The following is a 27,165-nucleotide window of genomic DNA, read 5'->3' on the forward strand; positions in this document are numbered from 1 at the left end:
AGAGCAATATCTGGCATGTCAGATATTTTGACAAGGGAACCTCCCCATCGCACCCTCCTTAGATTTTGTTAGCTTTTGTTGGCACAGTGGATAGGCCTTGAAAAACTGAACACAAAACAATCGAGAAAACAGGAAAAAGTTGTGTGGAACTATGAAAAAAATAAGCAAAATATACAAACTGCGAATTCCATGCAACACCAAGAACAGCGTGAGTTCAGGAGCACCGTGGTCCCGTGGTTAGCGTGATCAGGTGCGGAACAAGAGGTCCTTGGTTCAAGCCTTCCCTCGAGTGAAAAGCTTAATTTTTTTTATTTTCAAATAATTATCAAAGTTCAGGCACTCACACATAATCAACTTCGATCTCCAGAATGCCAGGACATGTTCAGAATTGCTTGGACATATGCAGGATTTGACGGTCTACACACGGAAAAATTTTAAAACGTTAAAAACATATGTTTTGACAGAGCACAGGGAAAACTGTGCGACTGTGAAACTGTTGCATTCATTTGTTGCAGTTTATGTGACAAACTCTTATGTTTTCATCACTTTTTTGGGAGTGATTATGACATCCACAAGAAAACCTAAATCGGGCAAGGTAGAAGAATCTTTTTACCCATTCGCCAAGTGTACAAGTTAGGTGGGTCGACAACATATTCCTGTCATGTGACGCACACGCCGTCACCAGTGTCGTATAGAATATATCAGTCGTCTTTTTCCTGCGGAGGAATCGGTTGACCTATGACCTTGCGATCAAATGTTTTCGGTTCTCATTGGAGAGGCACGTCCTTTCGTCTACTAATCGCAAGGTTTTGCGGTGCGGTCGCAAAACACAGACACTAAACGTATTACAGTGAACAGAGACGTCATCACGCTATCCACGGGACCACGGCGCTCCTTAGCTCACACTATCCTTTATATTGCTTATCTTGCGCATGGACTACTCAGTTTGTATATTTTGCTTATTTTTTCATAGTTCCACAGAACATCTTCCTGTTTTCTCGATTGATCTGTGTTCAGTTTTTCAAGGCCTATCCACTGTGCCAACTTATAACTAAATCTGATGAGGGTGCGATGGGGAGGTTCCCTTGTGAGCGTGCGTCTGAGCGTTGACCAATGAGGTGGCACAACGCCACCTACGTCACACGCACGTCGTCTCCCTTCAGTACAGAGTTGTGAGGCGCCATATTGGCATTCATTTCAAGCCTATATGTATATATGCCGTTTCTGAGCACCAGCAAATTGAGAATCACTGGAAAACTTGTTGTTAACTGTGTGATTCGTTGCAATAAAATAATGAGAAACATCATATTCGTGGCAAAAGAATTATTGTAACTTGCGTATTATGAGAGTAGGCTGTTTGAAGCCAGTGACACACTGAAGATCTACCCAAAACGCATTGTTCTTCGTACAATTTGTTATAATTAAACTTCAATTAGTAACATATCTACGATTAAGATTTTCTGCACGAGCTAAGATACTATGACTGACGTGGCGAGTACGTTAGGCCGGTATTACACTATCAAATTTCTTTGTCAAATATCTTTGTCCAATATCTTTGTCAAAGATATTTGATGGTGTAATAGGGAACTTTGTCAAATGTCGTCCAATATTTGACCAAATCTAGGGCCTCGCTGTAGATTTGATCAAAGAAGCCGCTTGTCTTCTGTTCACTGCAAAGTGACATGTTACCACATGGAGCGCTAGCATCGCTGCAGCGTTCTGTCGTCTGTAGTGTTTTTATAAACATTGCAGGTAAATACAGTTGGTGTGTGCCGACAACTACAAAATTAATAGAGATGTATGAAACTGATGAGGCGCTTTACAACGTGAGGCACCCTGAATACAAAAACAGATTAAGAAGATTGGAGACCTGACCTAACCTAACCTAACCTAACCCCACCCTCTCCTGTAACAAGGAATCGGAGTGTTACAGTGAGCCTGTCTTCTGCAGATACAGCAGTTCTTAAGTGAATATTGTGCTTTGTGATATGAGGATACACTTCATTGAGCACATACTGAGATGTATGCTCATCCATTCTTAAGTAATTGATGTGCGAATTGACGTCCTCCACTATAAGCCCACGTAACAAGTTTTGTTGAATGCTTTTATCGTGTCGTGGTAAAACCCACGGCTTCACCCAGGTATGTTTCCTTTTTTTTCTCCTGCTTCTCTTCTGCATGTGCACACAGTGCAATTGTGGTGCATGCAACTGCTGCGGTTAATAACAAGTTGTTGTTGTCAGCCATCTTGAATTTTGACGAAAAGTATGATGACAGTTTAATACCCCTTCTAGCGCTATGTCAAAGATCTTTGTCAAATATATTTGACCGAATATTTGATCACATCTTTGATCAAATCTTTGACAAAGAAATTTTATCGTGTAATACCGACCTAATTGCTGTAGCGTAATGACTAGCGTCTCTGTATGCTGTAGGAGAGTTGGATTGGGTGGTAGTTCGCGTTTTGCCACTTCCAAATTTTTTTTCCTAACATTCGCGTTTTTGAAACTTCCTGGCAGATTAAAACTGTGTGCCCGACCGAGACTCGAACTCGGGACCTTTCGCGGGCAAGTGCTCTACCAACTGAGCTACCGAAGCAGGACTCACGCCCAGTACTCACAGCTTTACTTCTGCCAGTACCTCGTCTCCTACCTTCCAAACTTTACAGAAGCTCTCCTGCGAACCTTGCAGAACTAGCACTCCTGAAAGAAAGGATATTGCGGAGACATGGCTTAGCCACAGCCTGGGGGATGTTTCCAGAATGAGATTTTCACTCTGCAGCGGAGTGTGCGCTGATATGAAACTTCCTGGCAGATAAAAACTGTGTGCATGACCGAGACTCGAACATTCTTGATTCGCGTTTTTATTGGGTTCTGATACTTTACTATTAGTTTAACATAAACATATACTATAATATCTGATGTTATGTAAATATAAATTCACCTTTTTTTGAGGGGTGACTTTGTTCGATTGGCTTAATCTACAGGACAGCTTGCACTACTTGTATAAAGATATTTTGCTCCTTTTTCTTTTACGTTTCGTAATTCACATATTGCAAAGATTCTGCTACTGAATAGGAACACTGATTTAGTAAGACTGACCTTGGGGTTTTACTAAAATGTGGGGATGATGAAATAATGTTTATCTTATGCGGAGAAGTATTGCAAATTTGTACCGCACTGTTTGTAATGGAACTTTTATAAACCTGTGTTCTTATTGACTGGACATGGTACTTTCCTTTTCGTGGACGGTGGAGGAAATGTGCGTTTTAATAGAGCTAATGTGGGCATTTTAAGCGCGCCCTTTGAGTAAACAGTGTGATTTACGAAGTAGAAACATCCCTCAACTGCCGCTGGAGTGCGTTGCGATCGCGTATACCACGTTGGGGCCCATCGCACCGTTGCTGAGCGTTCAGCAGCACGTTGAACTTGCCACGCTCAACATTAACGTTCAACAGCACGGTCCGTGTCCAGACGGGTTTAGTGCATGCTGATTTGAACACCGCTGTGCGATCGATTAAAACCGATACCAGTATTTCAGTTCTGAATAACCGATATTTTTCAGTATTTGTTTAACTTCGGTTGTAACAGGTGTTCTTTTTATTTTTTACTAATAACAAGGTAACAAACCGAAATATCAAGTAGCCATATCAATACTGTGAACATTTTTGGCTTTTAAATAAACCTTTTTGAAAAAAGGACTAAATTTTATTCGTAAAATTTCAATTGCTTTGAAATATTGCATTATAGGCTAACAGACAATGGGAAGAGCGGTCAATGTTATTTTAATAACAATGCAGTCAGAAACTGTCAACAAACACATGCTATAACAAGTGGTACTTCGTTGCTACCATGTGTTTTTGCCTGTTAGATGGTCCGCGCATACACCCAGTGTCCAAGACAAGCCCCATCTCGTCTGTATAGTAGTTTATGAACGACACCATTGTGTATTGTGTATTGAACTGGGGACCTAGAAAGGACAGAGAGGCTTCGTCCCGCCATAGCCCTCAGTGCTTCACAACCCCAAAACAGGTTCAAATGGCTCTGAGCGCTATGGGACTCAACTGCTGGGTCATCAGTCCCCTAGAACGCAGAACTACTTAAACCTAACTAACCTTGAGAGATTGCAGGGCACTCTCACTTCTGATTCGGTGTAGGGAATACGAACTACGGCGATTTGACTTCATACGTTGTGATGAAATGGTGGGCAGCAGTTTATGGTCTTGTTTGCATGCTCTAGGGAAAGAAATACGGTAAGCTTTACCTACGTTCAAAGGAACAGGGTGCCGACTTAAACGACTGAGGTAAGATCACAGCGTTGGTGGGGCGACAAAGCGCGTTTTTTCTGGGGAACAATGAAGAGACATTTCCAGATGGCCGCGTGCTGCGGTCGGATTGTGCAAAACACATTAGCTTTGGCGCCAGACATCCAGGTATACGACCTAGCGCCGAAAAGTCGCCGACAGCGCATTGTAGGTCTTGTTAGTGAGCAAGCCACCAAAAGAAATGTAAACGTTCTGTAACTGTCCGTGGGATAGGGAAACTGGTACCCAGACATCCAGACTCTTTCAAAACATGTTTTGTCAATGGAAGTTTATGGCTGTTCTTTGCAAACTTTGAACTGGACACAACAGGGGAGATAACAAGCTGTTTATGGAGGGCTGTGCTTTCACCCTGTATTGTGTTTGCAAAAGACACGGCAAACGTGTGGGTAAGAGGCCGCAAAGCTGAAATTGTTTTCCATTTCCTGCCAATTAACTTTAAGTCTCTGATCGATCAAATCGGTTTGCACTGCAAAGACCGTTCACCAAGCTTAGAATGCCGGGCTCAAGCTCGTGATTGGCTTGTGTGAAATTGGGGGAAGTCAAAAAAGAGAAATGTGCTTTTGGAACCAAGCTGAGGAGTCAATACAGAGAAAGGGAGATCAGCACTCTTGTACAAGTCTCTTGTACTGGTGCTTCGCTAGTAAAGAACTGCAGGTCTCTACCTAAACGGTGAGACTTGTGTCCTTTGTTAGGGTGCGACTTAGAGCCTGTGCCAGTCACCTTCTGAACCATCAGAGGTACTGCTTATATCATCACAGTCACAACAAGTGATGTGTGGGTGTACTTATTTGTCTTGAGTCGGCTGTCTAAACATTTCACGTATTCAGACACACACAGTCGTGGCACGGAGTCAGTTTGGTTTGGCAGACCAGCAAATGGGTCCACCTGCACACTGGAATCTGTCAGGGTTTCAGAGGCTCGTAGGAAAATACTTGCGTTCTGAATTAACCGAACGCGAGACCACGTACTTGCATTTTTCGGGAACGCGCATTTAATAACACATTTCCGAACGCATCATAGTGTGCTGCCTTGACCAGTAGGATGGTAAAGTATTTGCTGCTGTGACGTAGGGCTATAATATCTATTTCTCAGCACCCTGTTCTTTCAAACCATAGTTTTCCTTTTTTTTATGGTAGAATATAGATGCTTGATGCCATAACCTGGATTCACGTGTTTGAAGTGAGATAGAGTGAATAGTGTTCTGGTTAATGTCATGTGTCGATCCCCAGCAGATCACTTTGTCCACCATAGATCCCATTTTAGTAAGGATTTTGTTAAATACATTTTTTTGTATGTTTCTTTAATAATTTTGTTGCCTTGTCTTGTTTAAGATCAATAAATCGATTGATCATACAATGTAAACTTTCACGGCCGGTATTGACTTCACTTAAAACTTCCGGGCTGATGGTCGAAGTATAAAACTGTCTCCTAACGTTTCGTCTCCGACTGCGGGAGACATCATCGGAGGTAAAGCGGCGAATAAATCGATTGTGAATTAGACTACAACTTCTTCCTGAGTTCTGATTAACAGTTCCTTTGCATTTTTATGGCAGTCTACATTAGAAACATAAGGAGTAGCTTTTTCATTTGGTGTCCACTGTGGGCATCTTTTAATTCATTAACAGTAATCTTCTTTCAACCTAAAGACGACACACACATACATGCCCGAGGCAGGATTCGAACCTGCGACCGTAGCGGTCGCTCGGTTCCAGACTGTAGCGCCTAGAACCACACGGCCACTCCGGCCGGCGAGGTGAAGTGCCTGAAGTGCGCAAGTAATTTTTATCGTTTATAGTCGCCGAATTACGAGCTTGACTTTTTCCAATGGGACTATAGAGCTTTTTGATTTAAGAGACCTTCAACGGCATAACATGTATGAGACTTGATCAAGTAGTATATCAAGATTAACAGTGCAGTAAACCACGGCCCCTCCTTCAGCAGAAGAGATTCCACATTGGCCTGGGAGAAGAGATTCCACAAACGTCCGCCCTATTATACCAAATTCAAGCAAACACGTAACTTAGGTACGGTTCTTGTGTTTACCTTTGGCCTGAAGCCAATGAGTCTGAGGCCTGCTGTTGTATCAAAATGGTTCAAATGGCTCTGAGCACTATGGGACTCAACTGCTGAGGTCATTAGTCCCCTAGAACTTAGAACTAGTTAAACCTAACTAACCTAAGGACATCACACACATCCATGCCCGAGGCAGGATTCGAACCTGCGACCGTAGCGGTCTCGCGGTTCCAGACTGCAGCGCCAGAACCGCGCGGCCACTTCGGCCGGCTGCTGTTGTATCAATCAGACAACTTGCTCGAAAAGCTACCGAGTCGAAAAAGTTAATATCGTCTTTGGTGAATGTCGCTAAACTATTACAACAATGATGGCGTTGATGCTGAAGAATATCCTGATCGTGCCAGGCATTCGGTATCTGTGTTTTCAAACATTATAAAAAAAAGTTCTGTAACTTTGAAATGTAGAGAATAAAATACGCCAAGGAAAAAGAACAGCAACCGCTGAAAGAAATGAAATTATCATTTTAGCTGTAGTAACACAATGGAATTGTCATTGAAAGGCATCTCGGAAGTACGAGAGGATCAACCAAACGAATCTTTGGGAACACTACATTCCATCACATTCCCCTCTTTTCACGTTTCGCTTCGTCAAAGATACACAGCAATGGCTTAAAACCCTATTCATATGTAAATTTGGTTACGATTTTCCGAATGTTATCTACGAAAAGTGCAAAGTGATGCGGCATATCTATAAAAAAAAAATAGAGGAAGCTTCGTTTACAAACCATAGACATCTCAATCATCAAAATATGCACTTATCGTCAGTTAAAAATCCGTGCGGACTGAAAGAAGTGGTTGAAAACAACTCTCGTGGTGTGTCAACGTTTGGTGAGTGTGTTTCAAGACTCGCGTCATTGGATCCTGTTTAATTGACGGGAATCTAAATACTCCCAAGTCCCTAAGATATATTGCTGTCGCAGCTCCTCATAGACATCTAACTGGACATAAGGCGATGCGTGTCGTACCAACATGACGGAGGACCCTCCTATTCGGCACATGTAATGACAGACCCACTCAAGAGAATGTGTGGCGAACGTTGGAACAATCGTTCAGGAACATATGGATCTCACGCAGACGTTGGTACACAGGAGCAAAGGTCGTATGATGCGGGATACGGCGATTAGGATATTGTTGTTGATAAACCCGCTGTGCGGCTCGTCCGTTGTGGTGCGCTACGTAGTACGCACCAACCATATCAGTGTACTCACTCCAGGTGTATCGCTCCTTTAGTAAACAGAGGCAATGCACTACTACACTGGTGGACAGCAGTTGCCTACAACTAAAGAGTGTAATACGCCCTCTAACAACTGAAGATCGTAATATGGCGTCTAACGACTGAGAGAGTAATATGGCCTCCACCGGTTTAAATAATCCTCATAGGAAAAAATGACATGAGGGAAAAATATTTGTTTTGATGTCCCCTACAACCTCCCAGAAATTGTCGGTTGGTACTTTTCACCCTGTATTAAAAAAAAAAAAATCGTTTGACATTGTTGGCTGGGAGATCCCGAATCGCAGGATCAGCCGGATAATTAGAAAAGTTTCGCATAGCCTTCGCCCACATTCACACCTTTTCTTCACGTAGTGTGAGATTGGTGTGTTCGAGCGTATTTCGTAAGTGTAGGTGATTGCAACGGGAGATTGGAATAATAGAGAACTGTGAAGGTGGTTCGATGAACCACCTGCCAGGCACTTAAATGTGATTTGTAGAGTATCCATGTAGATGTATATGGAGAATGCAAATTGAAACATAATTTGGCGAAGCACTTAGTTTCCAGCTTTTCATATCTCTAAATACTCTAGTTTTCCGTAATTTATAGCCAGTTGGAAAACCCGGATGACGAAGTAAACACAATGCATTTTAGATTACATTAAACTAATTGTTTTGGGATAAAATCGAAGTATAAAAACGCAAATTGCATCTAAAATCAAAATTCTAAAGCACCCATGAGTCTCACTAACACTTGAGTCACAGATGCTAACGTAACATATGGATTCTTGTAACAATGAAAAAATATATAAAATCTGGAGAGTCATGTTCAGATTAAAGTAAACATTACATCGCAGTTTTGTTTTAAGAATACGGTCTATCACAAAACCCACCGAAAACAAGGTACGTGATTAGTCAAAAATAGGAGAGCTACATTATTTTTTTGTAGTTACTGATCATTTCAAAGAAGTAGAAATATTACACTAAAATTTCCTTCATCTGATTAAGGTTTAACATAATTTTGAACCATTACTCGTAGTTTGCATTAGAGGTTAAAATGTAAACATGGGATCGATCTTGCCCAAGAGGCCTGAAATTCAGGTGAAACAGGCGCTGTTGAAATGTGTCTGGAGCAAACACTTTGCATAAATTCTCCATATTTATGGTGTTTCACAATATTAGCGCTTATGTTGCACCTTGCATGATTTACAAAACATCTGTAACAAGGAGCGTAAATAAATAATAAAAGTTATCGAAACTGACGGCCTGCTTTTTATTTGCGACAAGTGAATCTATTTTAGCGATAGCTGCAAAGTTGAGACTACGAGCCTGGAGATAACAATTAACACAGTTCCGGCTTATGTGAGGTAATCGCAAACGAAAATAAGGAGAACATGCTTACCTGTTTTCTGGAAAAATAACGGAATTGGTTGTGCAAAACACATACCAGACGTGACGCAAATTCCCGTCGAGAGTTCAAGTAAAGGCTAGAAGTTACAGAAAGGTACCGACAGCTTACTATATCTATGGCCTAGCGTGAAGACTGCTACACAACGTTTCGTTTCCCTTTAACATTGTCTTTATGTAGTTTGATTTTCCGTACACACTGAAAATTCATCCTCAAAATTCGTGAAATATAAACGACAACGATGGATTTCAATCTCAAAGAGGTTTTATTAAAGAACATGATGCGTTTCAACACTGAAGGCTCATTTCAGGTGCTTCATATTATTATTATTTTGTCATGGCTTTCTCATTTAAATTGCCAGTGGTCCTCTTACACAATGCTTTTCACACTGATAAGGACACATTTATAACTAAAATAAACATTAGTACCAAAAAATACTTACCACTTCTGATGTCAGTTGTATAGAATCGAAGTAGAGAGAATTCGCTGTATAAAAACATATTTTGCGCTTTTCATTGCTTTTTGTTTTACATGTCAGCTATGCCTGTCAATGGTACATTATGCAAGATCTGTGGTTTTACCAGGTAAAGTTTATGTGCTTGTACGAGGGTCGCTCCAAAAGAAATGCACCCTATTTTTTTTAATCCATCTTTTATTCTACATGTTTGAACGTTTTATAGTGTGTGGATACATTCTTTAGGAACAATATTTTCATTTCTTCACATAATTTTCATCCCTCTCAACTGCCTTACGTCACCTTGGAGCCAGCGCCTGTAAACTCGCACGTAAAATTCTGGACCAACCTGTTGGAGTCACTGTTTGGCAGCGTGCACAAGGGAGTCGTCATCTTCAATCCTTGTTCCACGAAGAGAGTCATTCAGTTTCCCAAAGAGATGATAGTCACACGGAGCTAGGTCAGGACTGTAAGGCGGGTGTTTCAATGTTGTCCATCCGAGTTTTGTGATCGCTTCCATGGTTTTTTGACCCACCTGGCACAAACCTTTATTAACGCCAACACTTTCAGTATTCTGCAAACGCTTCCTTCCCCTATCCCAACGTAGCGTGACAATTCGTTCACTGTGATGCGTCAGTCAGCAGTCACCAATTCGTTAACTCTCTGCACATTGTCTGGAGTGTGTGCAGTACGAGGCCTGCCGCTGCGAGGACAATCCTCAATATTGCCGTGCCCGCTTTCATCACGTAACCTGCTTGCCCACCGACTAACTGTACTGCGATCGACAGCAGCATCTCCAGACACCTTTTTCAACCTCTTGTGGATGTTTCCCACTGTCTCGTTTTCACAGCACAGTAATTCTATGACAGCACGTTGCTTCTTACGAACGTCAAGTGTAGCAGCCATCTTGAAGACATGCTGTGACACCGCCAGTCACGGAAAGAGGTTGAACTGAGTTTGAAAACACTGTAAAACTTTCACACATGCAGAATGAAAACTGTATTTTTGCAAAAACAGTGTGCATTTCTTTTGGAGTGACCCTCGTAATATGTGGAACTCATAACAGCGGCAATAGGTAATTTTTTTATAATGTTAATTTAGTTACAGTTGTTTCGTAATCATTCTAAACTATACTGTGTGGTAAGGCCACTGGGTACAGCTAAGCGCAGATAATAAAGGAATAATATTATAAACGAAAAACACGGTATTGTGTATTTTCTACAGTACTCGTTTATTTTGTTTACCAGTTTTCGGTATACACCGCCATAAGACTTAAAATAAATTAGTGCTGTAGAACATAAGCAATATTGCGCTTTTCACTTATAATTATGAAGCTGTTCCACCAAGAAGCGACGGAAGAATCGGTTAGTACGATGGACAAGGCATTGAACACCTACTGATGAGCATCACGCTTACTACAAATAAACCACGACTGTGACTGAAGATCGAAATTTGTTCTTCGGATTTTACAAAAATACGATTTTAAGCTACCTCAGTAACCGGCAGCAAGCAACGTTTCTTTGTAGGAGAATATCTATGATCTCTGATACGAATTCAGGCTATTGTAGGATAGTGCTACATATAGTATTTGCCACGGAAAACAGTAAGAATTAAGGAGGACACGCTACGGTACAGTACTGCGAAGTTACTACGAGTACAACAAAAGCAGAGAGAGCTGCCATAACAGATTCAAACCAAACCGAACTCCTGCTGATAAGCGAAAGCTGAACGGAGTCAAAACAGGCGTAAAAACAATTGTGCGAGAAGCGTTCAGTGAATTCGCAAGCAAGATCTAAGTAACTGAGTTGTCAACAATCTAGAAGAAGCTTTTATTTTACGTGAAAATCAATCAAAGGAGCCAGACGTTGTGGTTGAGCGATTCTAGGCGCTTCAGTCCGGAACCGCGCTGCTGCTACGGTCGCAGGTTCAACTCCTGCCTCGGGCATGGATGTGTGTGATGTCGTTAGATTTTAGTAGTTCTAAGTCTAGGGAACTGATGACCTCAGATGTTAAGGCCCCAGTGCTCAGAGAAATCTGAACCAATCAAAGGAACAAAATCGTCTGTCAACATGCCCTTTGGCGACGATGGCAGCGCAACGGAAGATAAGGAAATGAGGGTAGAAGTCGTTCACCATGGGCAATCTCAACGGAGTTCTTATATTCGGCTGTTGTTGGGATCGGAATAAGAGAGTCAAGTGAGTGAGCAAAGGGTACAGTACCTGATGGGTTGTTCATTAGAATCTGTATTGAATACGCGCAGGAATTGCCCCGTAGGTCAGTGGAACAACTGAGTGTGCTGAGTGGGTGGGAAAGGCACGGGTCGTTCCAGTATATGTGTGGGGGGGGGGGGGAGGGGGGGGATGGTCGGGCCGAATTGCACACCTGTCTTACTGACGCCAATATGCTATAGAATTCCGCACCTGAGACATAAAGGGGAGTAAGTCCAAATTTAAGTAGTTTCTACGTAAGACTGTATTTATAATCAGTGGCGGATGATGTGTAAAAGCACAAGAGCGTGTGAACACACTAACTTTTGACATCTGTGCTTATGGGCCAAACACATACGAATTTGATAAACAAAGGGCACAGCCCACAGCGTGCACTGCTAGCTCTTACCACTCAACTACAAGTTTACATCACTGCCAACAGGTGGTAGCACACTGCAGCACACTTTTGTCTACATACACTTATAAATCCCTCTACGCGATAGCATATTCCACAGACACGCGAATTCACTCACTATATAGTTCAAATGGTTCAAATGGCTCTGAGCACTATGGGACTCAACTGCTGAGGTCATTAGTCCCCTAGAACTTAGAACTAGTTAAACCTAACTAACCTAAGGACATCACAAACATCCATGCCCGAGGCAGGATTCGAACCTGCGACCGTAGCGGTCTCGCCGTTCCAGGCTGCAGCGCCTTTAACCGCACGGCCACTTCGGCCGGCCACTATATAGTAAAATTAGATCGGACATCAGTGTGTGTTATAGTTATACTGAGAGAAACCTATTTTGTGGGATTCTAAGAGAGATATAGTACATTAAGTTTTGGATTTTATCATAGAGTAATCCATCTGAGGCACTGAGAACTATAAAGCACACTATCGTCAATGGTAAGACTTTATTTGCTTCTGACGTCTGCTGATCTTATGGTGGATCAGGTTTATCTGTACTGTAGGTCAACAATCGACGTATATCCGAACATTCACAAAAAGCTGTCACTCTGGTTTCTCTGAATTCACTTAAGTATGGAGGGTCGAAGACGGTGTGCTATTGGCCCTTATGACTCTCAGAGCCTCATTTCTATTCTAGTCAAGTGTCCTTGATGGTAGACAGTACTACTTGAATTTAATCACATACCACATACCACACAAGACAAAACATCATCATCAGCACCTAATATATCAAATTTTGACCTACTCAAAGGAGACCTGTGCTCTGATAGAGTGAGTGAGAGTGAGAGTGAGAGAGAGAGAGATAGAGAGAATAGCCAAATCGAAGCTGCTGAAATTGTTTGTTACATTTATGTTGAAGATAAGCAAAAGTGATGTGGAGTGAAGGGAACATAATAGATGCAGGTGTGAAACGCAGTGCACTGGAAAAACTTCGCCAATCAAGTTTGAGATGGTACGCTCATGCGAAACGAATAAAAGAAAGTAGAATAGACAGGGAATGCCTTGAAATGACTGTAAGTGGGAAAAGGAGGAGAGTGAGAAGATGGATCGTCACAGTTAAGGACGTCGTTGAAAGTGGTCTACTCTGGGATAGGACCCAGCCGGCCGTTGTGGCCGAGCGGTTCTGGGTGCTTCAGTCTGGAACCGCGCGACCGCTACGGTCGCAAGTTCGAATCCTGCCTCGGGCATGGATGTGTGTGATGTCCTTAGGTTAGTTAGGTTTAAGTAGTTCTAAGTTCTAGGGGACTGATGACCTCAGATGTTAAGTCCCACATTGTTCAGAGCCATTTGAACCATTTGATAGGACCCATGACGGAGAGCTGTACAAGGATAGGATAAATTGGTTGACTCTCGCCCCTTCACCCGGGAAACCGGAGCTGCCCTTCGACCTTACGTAACGTCCCATTCTCCGCCACACAGCGGTTAGTGGCCTGTAGAGTACAAATGTACATCCACTTTCTCCCTTACTAGGTTGCCTATATCTCGCACGGATTGACGATCGCAAGGCATCTCTGCACTTCATCGTCCAAAAGACGTTATCGGTCTGTTTAAAAGACGCGAAAAATGTTCTGAAATCCAGGGACACACTTGCATGCAAAGCCAGCTGCCCACCCTACGTCTGGCAAAGGTACATTCATAGAGCGGTTGCATTACTCATGTGAATAAACAGAGTTCGTAATTAAAGGTTCTGTTATAAAAAAGGTTCCTGCTCATCAGAAACAGGAAAAGGTGTTTTCAGCAACTATTTTGAGCAACAGAAACGTTGTGCTTCGTTTCACCAGGCTACCACGGCTTTCAAACCTATAACCTGCCGTGGTTTTGCTTAATGCATCTGTCAATAGACAATTTCTCAAAGCTGCCTTAGTTTAAGAGCACCTGGTGTGTACCGCGTGTCACGTAAATATTGATAAAATTGAAACTTCCTGGCGGATTAAAACTGTGTGCCGGACCGAGACTCGAACTCGGGACTTTTGCCATTCGCGCGCAAGTGCTCTACCGACTGAGCTACCCAAGCACGACTCACGCCCCGTCCTCATAGCTTTACTTCTGCCAGTACCTCGTCTCCTACCTTCCAAACTTAATTGCTTACTGCAGTCAACCCGTAGCACGTCCAGGCGCTGGGCTAAAGATAAACGCCGTATCAAGATGAGGAAAAAGGAGAAGTCTGCAAGAGCTTAAGTCGGCTCAACGAAACGACATATGATCACCTGTGACGTATGTCATGCCTCGTCTTGTTGGGACTCTGAAGCGGTAGAAGCTGTGTGCATCAGTACATCTGTATCAATCGCATGAAAATAAATTAAAATCTGACACAGACATGTGAAATGCCTCACTGTTTAGTGAAAAAAACTATCTACAACAGTAATGCTTGTAACTCTAAAATTCAAAACTGCTTTTTTTTTTATTTGATGTTTCGCATCTTTACATCAGATTTTAATTTACTGTGAATACTCACATTTTCATGCGATTAGTGCTTAAAAATTTAAAAAAATATTATTTTTACTAAAAATTATGATTTAGTATGTATTAAATAACATTTACATTTGTTAATAAGTATAGAATTTAAAGAAAACAAAAAACTAATGCTAATGAAATTCGACCTAGCGACCTACGATTACGCTACTCATGCAGATACCGACGACGTTCCTAGCAGTGTCGAAATGCTTTGTAGCTCATCTTCGAATCCGATTTTTTTAGTTGCTTTGATATGTGCATTCTACTGCTTTAGAACATTTATGTCCGTGCGCTCACCTTCAAATAGCACAAATATTAACACAATCGGGAGTCGACTTCTAATACTGGAGTATACAAAACATATTAATAGAATACCTAGAGGTGACGAAAGTTGCAGAAGATATGGAAATATGAAAGACCACGACTTTTATCCTATTTCGCGTTCGTTTCGGCGCTGAGATACGCAAGCTGAATCACTTTATGTAACGTTTTACCCTTCACTCTACTTACATTACCCTTCAGAGTGTTCCTAATAACATCCACTGCACTTTGTGCTGTGAGCTACTTTTTGTTTGCAGCCTCGTGGAGGACGACACAATTTACTTCCGTAACATCATTCCCGTGCCTTGAACTTCGTTCGGGTAGCACATCTTTCTCAACGAACGTGTAGATTGCTTCATTATTTTTCTCTCGCTGTTATCGCCTTTGATCTTCTTCTACTAATCTCGAGCCGAGGAAAAGTCCTTTTTTAGTTTCTCAGGCAACTTCGGACGTTGTTAGAAGACGTGTCTGTTACAAAGCACGAGATGAGAAAACCCAGTTCCACTGCCTGGCAAGAGCAATTGTCCAGATGACAACGAGTGTTTCCCAATACCTGTTCTGGGCATCTGTATGCACTATTTAGACGATAACAATTTATGTGAAGATTGCCCAATTAGATTTAAAGGTTCAGCATATGTAAATAAATATCTCCTGTTTCAGATTGGAGCTCACATTGTAAAAAAGAATCTACAGAAATATACGCATTAAGTCCCTTCAACACAGTGATCAAAATAAAGTGTCTCTAAGCCAATGAATCACTTGCGATTCACTACAAGATGGACAAAGTAGAGGACAATCTGAATCCTCGGCGATGACTGATGTGGTCTTTGAATTGTGGTACCGAATCAATTAATAAAGACTAATCAAACCTAAATTAAAGGACAAGGCCAACATGCCTCAAATGTTAAAGAAGGAAAGTGTTATACGTGGCGGAAATTAAATTGTAGGTGTCACCTACTAAACTTCTGCTTCTTAATGAACATCCTATCCCATTGGAGAGCTTCTCAGTGAATGCTTCATATGCATAATTATAGTGATTTCTTTTTTTACTCGTGCAAAATCGAAGATACCTTTATGAATTTTTGGCATATTTTCATATAAAGGGACAAGAGACGTGTCTGTCATTTTCTTACTTCAAAGGATCTAAGAAAGACGACAATTTCTGGTGGTCTAAAGAGCCAAATTTTCGTCCACTTGTGGAAGTAAATATCTGTCTCTAATGATGTCTTCTAGATGAAAGTACACCTTCGCGTCCACATATTTGTTTAGCAGGTATGTCTCCGAAATCTTGACAAGCATTCTTCACAGTCACCCAAAAGTCTCACTTTTCTCCCTCCTTCAGTATTCTCCCTCCGTTTTGTAGAATCCTGATGGAATCTGGCTCAAAAGAGCTCCACAGCCCTTCAGCCTAACTGCTTTAGAAAGAGGACGAAACATGTGACGGCCATGAAAAGAAAGAAAGACAAATCGCACATATGTTCATGCATCTACATTTACTTCTACAGGTGAAGTGCACGGTGGAACACACACTCAGGTTATTTCCCGTTCATTTTCGGATGAAACCTATGAGGAAAGACTGTCCCTGCCCCCCATGCGAGCTGTTGACCTGATTTTATCTGCACGCTGTCTAGAGTATTGATTCGTAACGGATTAAAGAACATCCGTAATTTCTACATCGAAAGGAGTTTTTTGATGTTTCTAAACAGGTTCTAGCGAGTTATACGACGTGTTGAGTGTCTGCATCTTAGACTATTTAACATTTCAGATGCCCTCGCCATTCAAACAACGTCTTCCTGGCAGAAGCTCTATATCCTCTGTTACTCCAATCTGATATTGGTCCTATACACTTGAACAGTGTTCCTGCATGGGCCACACAAATGTTATATATGCAGTCTCTTTTGTAGGCGAAATATAATGACTCGGTATCCTACCAATGAATCCTACCAATGAAACGTGGCCTGCCATGTGCTTTATCTACTACTGAGACTACATACTGCTACTGGCAAATACGTGTATGCTAAGAGCAAGTGTAGTTGTAATTCGGTAATCCCTGCGGTCAAAAGATGACATAATTTGCATATCTGTGCATTAAAGAGTGGAGGGCTGTTCTTTGCACCAGGGTGACATTTTGTACAAATATAGCTTATTATTAGTGCAGCGTTTACGGTACAGCATTTCCTCAGATAACTGCATTATTGTCGAAAAGTCTAAGTTTGCAACTAATACTATCTGCCATTTCATAACGTACTGTATGAACAGCAACTGTCCAATTACCCTTCCGTGAGTCACACCAGATACATCAATGTATTTAGATGACTCTCCTCCGGTATAATGTGCTACGTAATGCCTGTGAAGAAATTATCGATCTCCTCGCAACCATGATCAGGTATTTCCCCCAGCAACGCCTCTTAAGTATAGAACAATGAATCTACATGGTTTCCTCAATAACAGGCAGAGGTTATGGTCTGTGAAAATACCGCTGATTCCGACGAAAAACGTCATTTTTCCCCAGATTCAGAGACTGTCGAATTTTATGTACCCAATTTGAACGTTCCACGTAACACATTGCATGGCCCCTTCCCAGAAACTTATATTACAGTCTACTAAAGGAAAGGATTAGTTGATAAGGCACAGTCTGAGGCACCAAGGAGCAGTTAATTTGGTAATGCAGAGAAGTCTTGGCGGTAAAAACTGTGAAGGGAAGAAAATCTAGACTACAGTAAACAGGTTCCGGTGGCTGTAGGTTGCAATAATAGTGCAGAGATGTACAGACTGGAGAGCTGCATCAAGCCGTCTTCATGCTGAAGTCAACAATAACAACACCAATCTACTCACAGGACAACTTTGTTCCAACTTACAATTCAATTTTCCCTAAAACCTAGATACTTCATTGTTGAGATAATCAAAGCAGATATACAGCTACGAGGCTTCAAAAGTAGTTATTGTGCTTGCAAAGTAAAACTGCCTTACTCTTAGTACATTTAGCAATGAATGAAGTTACAGCAACGTTTCACGTGACGCCTAGAAGAGAATAAAATATAATGGGAATCCACAGAGTTAATAATAATAATAGTAATAGTTGCCTGTGGATAAATGCCCGGGTGTAAGTCTTTCAAACCCACTTAGGCGACTTGCATGTTCCTAACCTAACACAGCTATCCAACCAGGGAAAAGGGACCCACAGTTTAGCATGGAATCCTATCCACCGCTAAGAGATGAAGACTAAATTAACGGTACACTGAATATTTCCGTGGTCCAACAAGGATTCTATCCCGCAACCTCTCTGTTTCCGGTGACGTACTTTATCACTGGAGCATCAGGCGTCACACTGATTCGCAGAGTACAGATGTGGATGTAGGTTCCACTCACCCTCAGAATCAATAAATACTCTACAAAAGAGTACCATAAATAAATTTCTTGTGGGATAGAGGTAAGAACCGTTAAACTATACGATACAATCATAGCGCTCATATGCTGTCAACATAGCTAGCCGCCTTTATAAACAAGAGACTGAAATAACTCAAGACTGACTGAAGTCAAGACAAGAGACTGAAGTAAGGGGCCAAGTTTACGTCCTTGCACGGTCGGTCTCCAGATTCAGACTGTAACGCTCTTGATCACTTCATAAAGGTTTCGTGTCTAAATACATCTGACAAGCCACAGGTGCAGGAATTTCCATCGCCACATTAGTAGAAAATCCTTATTTGTGCTCGATCGCGTACTCCAGAGTTGAAGGTCAACAGGTCCACTGCTAAATAATTACTGGTTTGTTCGATGTCAACTCATTAGTTTCAATAAATAAATTGAACTTGGTACATCTTTACGTTGTTATGTTGTAAATAAACCAAGAAACGTCACACACGCAATAGAATTTAACATGAATGCCTTGTCGCCAACCTAAAAGTACTACGAAAAAATCATTGAGCAGGCTGCTTTAGCTCGCACACGTCTGGTTCCTACGATTACTTAAAATCCACTGCCTCTTCTACGACTGTTCCGATTTCAAAAACAGGGTTATGTACGCGATAATCATGCTCAGCCTTATTAACATTAGTGTTGGCTTAAGGCCGGATTCAAACATAAATAAGTAGATTACCATTGTAGAAGGCCTTTCACAGAAAATCCTTGTTCTTTTGGTTTGGAATAATTACTTAACGAAATTAGGTTGCAAGAAGAGGACAATATAGATTATACTTAAAGACATGTACTTAGCTCTGAAATATAGAAGTGTGTACAAAATTTGTTGATGGACAACATTAACTCACATTTTGTGTATTAAAATTTGATTAGCACTACGTTCTGAATATTTCATATTTACATGACGTAATTAATTATTTAATCTTGTTACATTAATTAATTCTCTTTTCATTAAATACAGCCTTATACACGATTAAAGTGGCTACGGTGGTCAAACTCGTCATCGTGCGTCGTCTGCAATATCTCAGTCACTCTGATACGTGACTTAATTAATGTGTTCTCCACATATCAGGTGTGATGAATCACTGAAATAAAGCAGTCCTCTATGAAGCTTATTACATTACTACGAAGGTATATCCTCCAGTTTTCCTGTAAATGCTAGTATTTCGTGTCGTGCAAACGGAACTAATATCTCAACGTGAATATTGGATTCTCCTATTGATACCCAAACGAGTAAATGTGCTTAGAGTGTATGGCATCAAACAAATCGCAAAAGTACAAGCAAAGTTTAAAAGTTTTCCACACCATATGTTGTATACAGACTAAACCTAGCTCAGATATGAAGTTACGAGCCAAAGAAATTCCAGTCCACAAATCGGACTATTATTGACACGGTACATTTGACTGACCTGTTATACCTAAAAGCCAATAGATACGTGAAATTATATCAATTATTTATTTTTTCTGTGCTTTTCCTGAATTAATCAACGACAGTTTACCCGATCACCGCCCATCCTTCCCCCACCTGAGCTTGGGTTTCAATAACCTCTCCATGTACGGCACAATAAACCCGCAACTTATTTTGCGAAATTAAAACCTTCCATCCCTCAACAAACTGGGAGACTCTGGTGATAATGCTCACAGTTCTACTCACTTATTTTTAATTGAAGTTACTGTACACTTGATATTTTCTTTGAGCCAGCCAAAGAAAAGTAACGCCATGGCACACTCAGACTCTTCTGGCTGTCTGATGCAGCTTTCACTGATAGTGGCCGACACCGGTTAACGATATTAAGCCTTTTCTCTGGTTACCTCAATGAAAACATTATGTGACAATAAAAAATGTTTATCACTAGCTTCACGAGACAATGTCATTTATTACAAGAGCGGAAGTTGTAAGTAAGTCGGGAGACTACTTAAGGTACTTTATTATTGAGTTTCTCCTTTAGCTTCTCTTATTATTTGAAGTCATATTGAAGAAAATGAAGAAAAAAATTATGTCCAAAATAGCGTAACATTGCTCAGAAATTTCGCTTTCATTTTCTCTTCCGCATCCATATCTATACATATACACCAACATTTACATCTCTATTTTATATGGCGAGTTAGAGTGTCTGGAGAATAGTACTTCTGACATCATTATCATTCCCCTCTTTGGTGTCCCACCGTAGTGGAAAGAATGGCTAGCGATAGGTCTCCGTATAATTTCCAATTTCGCTGATTTTTCCTGCCGCAGTCGTTCTGCGAGACGTACACTGGATGAAGTATTGTTTTGCCCCGTCTTCTAAAATATGCTCTCTGAATTTCAACAGTAAACCTCTCTGTGATGCGCAGCGTGTCTTTTGCAACTGACAGTGGAGACTGTGTAGCATCTCTGTAACGCTCTCGCGTTTAATGCTTGAACTGTTGACTAAAGGCATCGGAGATCATGTAACTGAACTGATCTCTCCGCCTATTTGTGCACAATGCCTTACATTTATTGTTGCTGGACCAATTGCACTAACCGTCGATCGCCTATAAGTCTTCCTGCCTTTCGTTACAGTTTTCTGGCGTTGCAAGTTTCCAATAGACGACAGTAACATCCGCGAAAAGCCCCGCGGATTTTCCTACGTTATCCAGTACATCATTTACATTTATAGTGGATAGTAATGTCCCGTAACAACCCATAGGGTACTCATAATCCGACTTTTACATTCACACATATTGCCCTGGTGAGAACGACAGGCCGACCTGCACATTCTAGGAAATCCGCAATCGTGTCACGTTGATCCTTCGTTCACTAAGCGACAGTGCGTAACTGTGTCGAACGTGTTCCAGCAATAAGGAAACACGGCAACAGCGCATGCGCCTCTTTGAGGCGGCGATCAAAGATCGTAAACTATATTATACACACATCTGGCATAGAAAAGAAGACTGAGCATTTTATTTTGATTGTGAAGTATAAATATAAAACTAAAAGAACATAAGAAATCAATCACTTAGTCTCTATAAATTGCATGATCACATTATTTAAAAAAAGAACTATTTACAGTGGAATCTCGTTTACCTCGGTATTATTAATTCAGATCTCCTACTGATCTTCATCGTCTACACTTTTTCTTCTGTACCGTGTCGATGATACGGAAGTAATAGCGGCAACAATCTAGAGCAGCAATCATTAAATTTAGATTCAGAAAAGCGCCACGCAGGGATAAGGGAATTATGTCGGTTGATAAGTTAACATTGAACCGTATTGCATTCTCCCGGTTGTTTGGAGTGTAACATGACTGCTGAGACAAAGAAGGTGATAGTGTTCATTGGCACAAAGTGAGATTCATTGTATAGCTTTGATAAAGGAGAACTGTTGAATAATATTGCCGCCGAAATTGGTGGTGCACCTTTTTACAGCGTCAAGAGTAACCGTAAAAAAATGACTTTTGCTTCTGAAGGCCAGTTTATTGCCGTTTACTCGTTTGCAATAACGGTAGTGACGATGAGTGACAAAGTTGGCACTCAGTCTCAAGACACTGTAGCACCGGAGCTAAAGGCCAAAGTGACACTAGCCACTGCTTGTGGTGGCAATGTAAGGAACGCCAGAGACGCCACAACTGTAAGATTTCTGTACGGGACGAATCCCAGCTATACCAGGATCAGAATAACAAACTGACTGATTGCTATGAGCTTACAGGACATCTACCACAGCAACAATCAATCGCAACACGGTCACACCCCCTGTCCTGTGCACACTTGTCATATCTCTCTGCTACGTCAACTGCAGGCGACAATCACAGCATATAATACAATTGTTGTGCAAAAATATTAAGGTTTTCGTAGCCACTTGTTGACAAATTGCCTGTTGGCTTCTGTCTCGGATTTTTTAGCCGACGTCTCTCTCACGATTTTCTGTGTGGTTTCACCGGCACGAGTGACTCACATAGTCAAAGCTTCAGTCTCCATTGCTGGCGGCGGACCACAATTGCCATTATACAATTTAAACATGGTAACTAGTTTCGGTTGATTTCTGCAGTCCCCTCTCCAGCTCCTTCAAATAGTAAAAAAGAGATGAGTTGAATAGTGAATGAAAAACTTCATCATTAGCTACATTCATGAAATGGCATGCATTCGCATTTTGGGCCAGCAACACTACGACACTGTTTAGTTAAAAGCATCACCGTGAGCAGACCAGGTTGTGAAACATAGTATCGCAATACGCAGGTAATAAAGAAAGCCAGTTCCATTAGTACAAATTGCATCGATTGCCCATTATTTGCATTTGTACAGCAGATACAGTTTCTCACTCTATTTACTGCTCAAACACAATTAATGGGATTTCTCACTATATCTCTTGTACAAATTCAAGTAATGGGCATACGATCGAATTTTTACTAGTCCAACTGGCCATTTTCCTTCTTCATTACATTCAACTCGCAAGACTGTGGTTTACTACCTCGCTCGCTCACGATCATGCTTTTACCTACATACGGCCATGATGTTGTCGGTCCATGATACGAATATCTGTCATTGCATGACTGTAGCTATTGATGTTTGTCAACGCCTATTCAAGTCTTTTTTTACGACTTGAACGATCTGAGAATGGTTATAGAAATCCATCATGATTTAATTTTATAATGGAAATTGCGGTCTCGGCATTAAAAGTTTTTTATTTTAGCAAGCGTTATTTAATAAACAAAATAATGATTTATTTCGGCGGCAGTAATGCAAGGGAGATACGTGCAGGGTCTTGATGGATATGAAGGACTCACGAACCACTTCAAAAGAAACACACTGATGAATCCGGCATATAAACGTTGTCGTGAGTTTTATTAATATCTGTTGAAACTGCCGTGAAAATAATTATATTTTGCGTACTCGCGCGAAAGTGTGTGGGTACAGTTTTGACATGAATTACATATGGGATTCTTTCCACGAGCGTTAGACGTGCTAAGTTTTCTGCACTCTCGTATCCCATAAATGAGCAAATGTGTCTAATATTAATTCTCCTCCAAAAGTTAATGGTTTTTTATTACCACAGATGTGTGTCATTTATATGTCTATAATATCCTGTATTATATGAAATATTTGTTTTGTACTTCACTATTTGTTTGAAGTATCCTTGACCGGCATGCAGCTCTTGGTGTAAGTCAGCAGACACGCTTAAGCCACAACAGGTGCTGCTTGGAGCTACCAACACCGCATGGAGGACAAAGGACTGCCTCAGAACACACCACCACTAGGGCCTTTCAAGGATGTAACAATCAACAATGAAGATAAACCAAATCGAATTAAAAAAAAAAAAAAAAAAATGTTGAGTTACTTGGAGTCTAGTATTCGCTCCATACACATGGATGTACACAAGCGTACAATAAATGTTGTATCTTATACGTAAAAGTCGATAATTATTTCGGGAAAGATTAATATTGCATAAACGATAATTATGTACTAATTTTATGAAGAACCTATACTTAATTTCGCCACCCAACCTTTTGAAAAGCAAAGGAAACGTGTATGTTTGTGACAACTAATCCATTTCATTTTAACCTTTTCTCTGAATTTCCAGATTAACCGAATTTTCGATCAGTTGATCTGTGAACCGATCTAGTCTGGATGAACGAGGTTCCACTGTGCCTAGACACGTGGTTCACTCCCACAACGTCACGCAGGGCAGAGTGCCGGGTACTCAGTACTCACGGAGACGATGACGCTGAGAAGGCCCATGCTGCAGTGTGCACCGGTGGTCAGCTGAGCATCGCGCCGGCCCCCGCACAGTGGATGCGAGCGGCGCCAGCTGTGCCCGCTATATAGAAAGGGTGGGGGGGGGGGGCAGGGGCCCCCACCACGGCCGGTAGCCAACCTGCTGGGCCGGTAGGCGCACGGGCCACGGGGCCTTCCTTCCGACACGCGACCGCTCTGCTCGGAGGCTTGGGGCGCACTCTGTTGGACCCTTCACAACTCCGTCAGTCGTTTCATACTCCCAATCGAAACCTCGGATACCACCGGAGTCAGGGATTTTCACCTGCCTCGAGATGACTGGGTGTTTGTGTTGCCCTCATCATTTCGTCGTCATTCATGAAAGTGGCGAGACTGGGCTGAGCAAAGGTTGTGAATTTGTACGGGCGCGTGGTCGTGCGGTAGCGTTCTCGCTTCCCGCGCCCGGGTTCCCGGGTTCCCGGGTTCGATTCTCGGCGGAGTCAGGGATTTTCTCTGCCTCGTGATGACTGGGTGTTGTGTGCTGTCCTTAGGTTAGTTACGTTTAAGTAGTTCTAAGTTCTAGGGGACTGATGACCATAGCTGTTAAGTCCCATAGTGCTGAGAGCCATTTGAACCATTTGTACGGGCGCTGATAACCGCCCAGTTGAGCGCCCCACAAACCAAAAATCATCATCATCATCATCATCGGATACCACATCGATGTATCCACTATCCACGGAACATTTGCGCTGCTGGTCATCAGAACTGCTCTATCAGGAACGATAGAAAAAAAAAACAACCTTTGCTTATTTTGTACCTGCACTACTGATCGGAAGTATGGTGGTACTTTTTATTGGACGTTAACATGGGGTGTGCCCAACATTCGCCATTAAGGCAGCTTGAACTCTGCTGGGGACAATGGACAACGGGGGGTCTCAACGTATGTGCGATAACTGCTGCCCGCTCTTTCTCAAGGACAGTAGCCAGAGAAGATAGTGAGGTGGAACACTAGGGTCTGGAGCGAATCTGACGTTCCCAGATGTGTTCCAGTGACTTCATGTTGGGACTCCGGGCAGGCCACAACGTTTTGGGATTGTTATTGCCCACAAACCACTGCCTTAAAATGTTACTGTATAACAGGGCACACTGTCATGCTGACAAAATGATCGTCTTGGAGCTGTTCTTCTACTGTACGCAATACTCAAAGCTGTAAAACGTATTCATATCCTTCTGCGTTTAGCTTTTTCTTCAGTGCAACAAGGTGATCACAAACTAATCAGAAAAAATACCACTAAACAGTATCAAAACGGTTCAAATGGCTCTGAGTACTATGGGACTTAACTGCTGAGGTCATCAGTCCCCTAGAACTTAGTACTACTTAAACCTAACTAACGTAAGGATATCACACACATCCATGCCCGAGGCAGGATTCGAACCCCCGACTGTAGCGGTCGCGCGGTTCCAGACTGTAGCGCCTAGAACCTCTCGGCCACTTCGGCCGGCACTAAACAGTATCACTACCTCCAATGTACACAACGTTGTCCAGCCATTCGCCAAAGTCAGACCCTTCCAACATATCGCCATTGGGTGTAGCATGATTCACCACTCTAAATCACTGGTTTCAGGTTATCCACTGTCCAGTGGCCTCGCGTTTTATACCATCTCAACCGCCGCTTAGGAATGATTACGGGAATATGTGCCTTATGATGGGCTGTACGACCAAGCACCCCTTTGGTTTTAACTCCCTATGCACAATCATTGTGCTAGCCTAACATCTGATGCTATTTTTCAGAACCAGTCTCATACTACTCAACGTACCAGTCCGTCAGTACATAAGATCTGCCTGTTCTAGGTGTAACTGTCCTCATTTCTTCTCGTTTACACTTCACAATCACATGCCAGCATTGGCGTGGACAGTTTTAGAGGGCTGAAACGTGTCCCTGACTGATTTATTATTCAGGGTGCAAAACTCCCACGTTGTATAATTTCTCTTATCCCTCCGAAACTAACTGAGGCGGACCAACTCTTTAAGAACGAACTTCTAAATGGTTGTGCGCGAAGTCAATGGTTAACGCGAAAATTACGGCCATAAAATGGGGAATTTGCAAAACAAATATCTCACTCTGAATGACGCTATCTGATGAGAGTAATATGTTGATTGCTAATATCTTCCTGGACTCATATTAAAAGCTCAAAATGGCTCTGAGCACTATGGGACTTAACATCTATGGTCATCAGTCCCCTAGAACTTAGAACTACTTAAACCTAACTAACCTAAGGACAGCACACAACACCCAGCCATCACGAGGCAGAGAAAATCCCTGACCCCGCCGGGAATCGAACCCGGGCGTGGCATATTACAAGCCTACAACTTAAAAATGTGTAGGTATCGAACAGAAACAATGATTAAACTAATTAATCCCATTTCTCCACAAACACAACTACAGGATCAACACAGAAAATGAATAATCAGAAACCTGAGACAATCATATCTATCCAAATTTGCATGAAGATTAAATGAAAAGCCGTGTCATTGTCCTGTCACTTAAATTAAAAGAATCTTCTCTCTCTAGATGTTCACGATAACTGACAACTACTTAATCCCGTAATTCTCAATCGGAATAGTGACTGAAAGTTGGTGACTAAAATCCAGAAGTTCACACACAGATTACAGTCAGAAGGAGACGTGAGAGCCCATCGTCCTGGATTCCACAAGTATGAATTCAAACTGAACTAGTCTGCCCGTGTTTCAATTATGCTCACCGTAATTATGATTGTACAGAGCCAAGCTGTGCGCTGCAGACGTGTTGGCCCCTTCGCAAAGAAAAAGGCCTCAGCTCCTTCGCGGGACTCCAGGATGTGGCAGCCTCTACAGCGCTGCTAGGCGACGTCTATCAGGACTCAATCAAATTACGAACCACTGCGGCCCAGTGATAAGAATGCCTCCAACAGAGCATCCCGCCAAAACTGGCACATCTTCTCCAGCCTCCAGTGACACATGAAACTCCCCCCTGCAACCAAAACCGTTCATTTCAACACTGCACTTTGACATCATACGTCTTTACGCCAGCCGGACGTTCTACCGCCAATGCTAATAGTCTCGATAACTGGTTTCCAGAAATTCGGAAAGGGCAGCTACGAGGGTAAAGTTTTTTTCCCGTG

At 42.0% G+C, this 27,165-nt stretch overlaps 1 protein-coding gene across 3 annotated transcripts in view; it reads right to left on the minus strand.

Moving 5' to 3' along the window:
• Nucleotides 1–24,085, minus strand: part of LOC126240466 (loricrin-like) — a 185,750-nt gene extending 161,665 nt beyond the window's left edge. For all 3 annotated transcript variants that reach the window (XM_049947928.1, XM_049947927.1, XM_049947929.1), the window contains exon 1: nucleotides 24,004–24,085. In XM_049947928.1, coding sequence (XP_049803885.1) covers nucleotides 24,004–24,030 — 27 coding nt within the window. In that variant the 5' untranslated portion in view covers nucleotides 24,031–24,085. The remainder of the gene's footprint in view (nucleotides 1–24,003) is intronic.
• Nucleotides 24,086–27,165: the final 3,080 nt, after the last annotated feature.

This window comes from Schistocerca nitens, chromosome 1 (genome assembly GCF_023898315.1).
Source record: "Schistocerca nitens isolate TAMUIC-IGC-003100 chromosome 1, iqSchNite1.1, whole genome shotgun sequence".
Lineage (NCBI taxonomy): Eukaryota > Metazoa > Arthropoda > Insecta > Orthoptera > Acrididae > Schistocerca > Schistocerca nitens.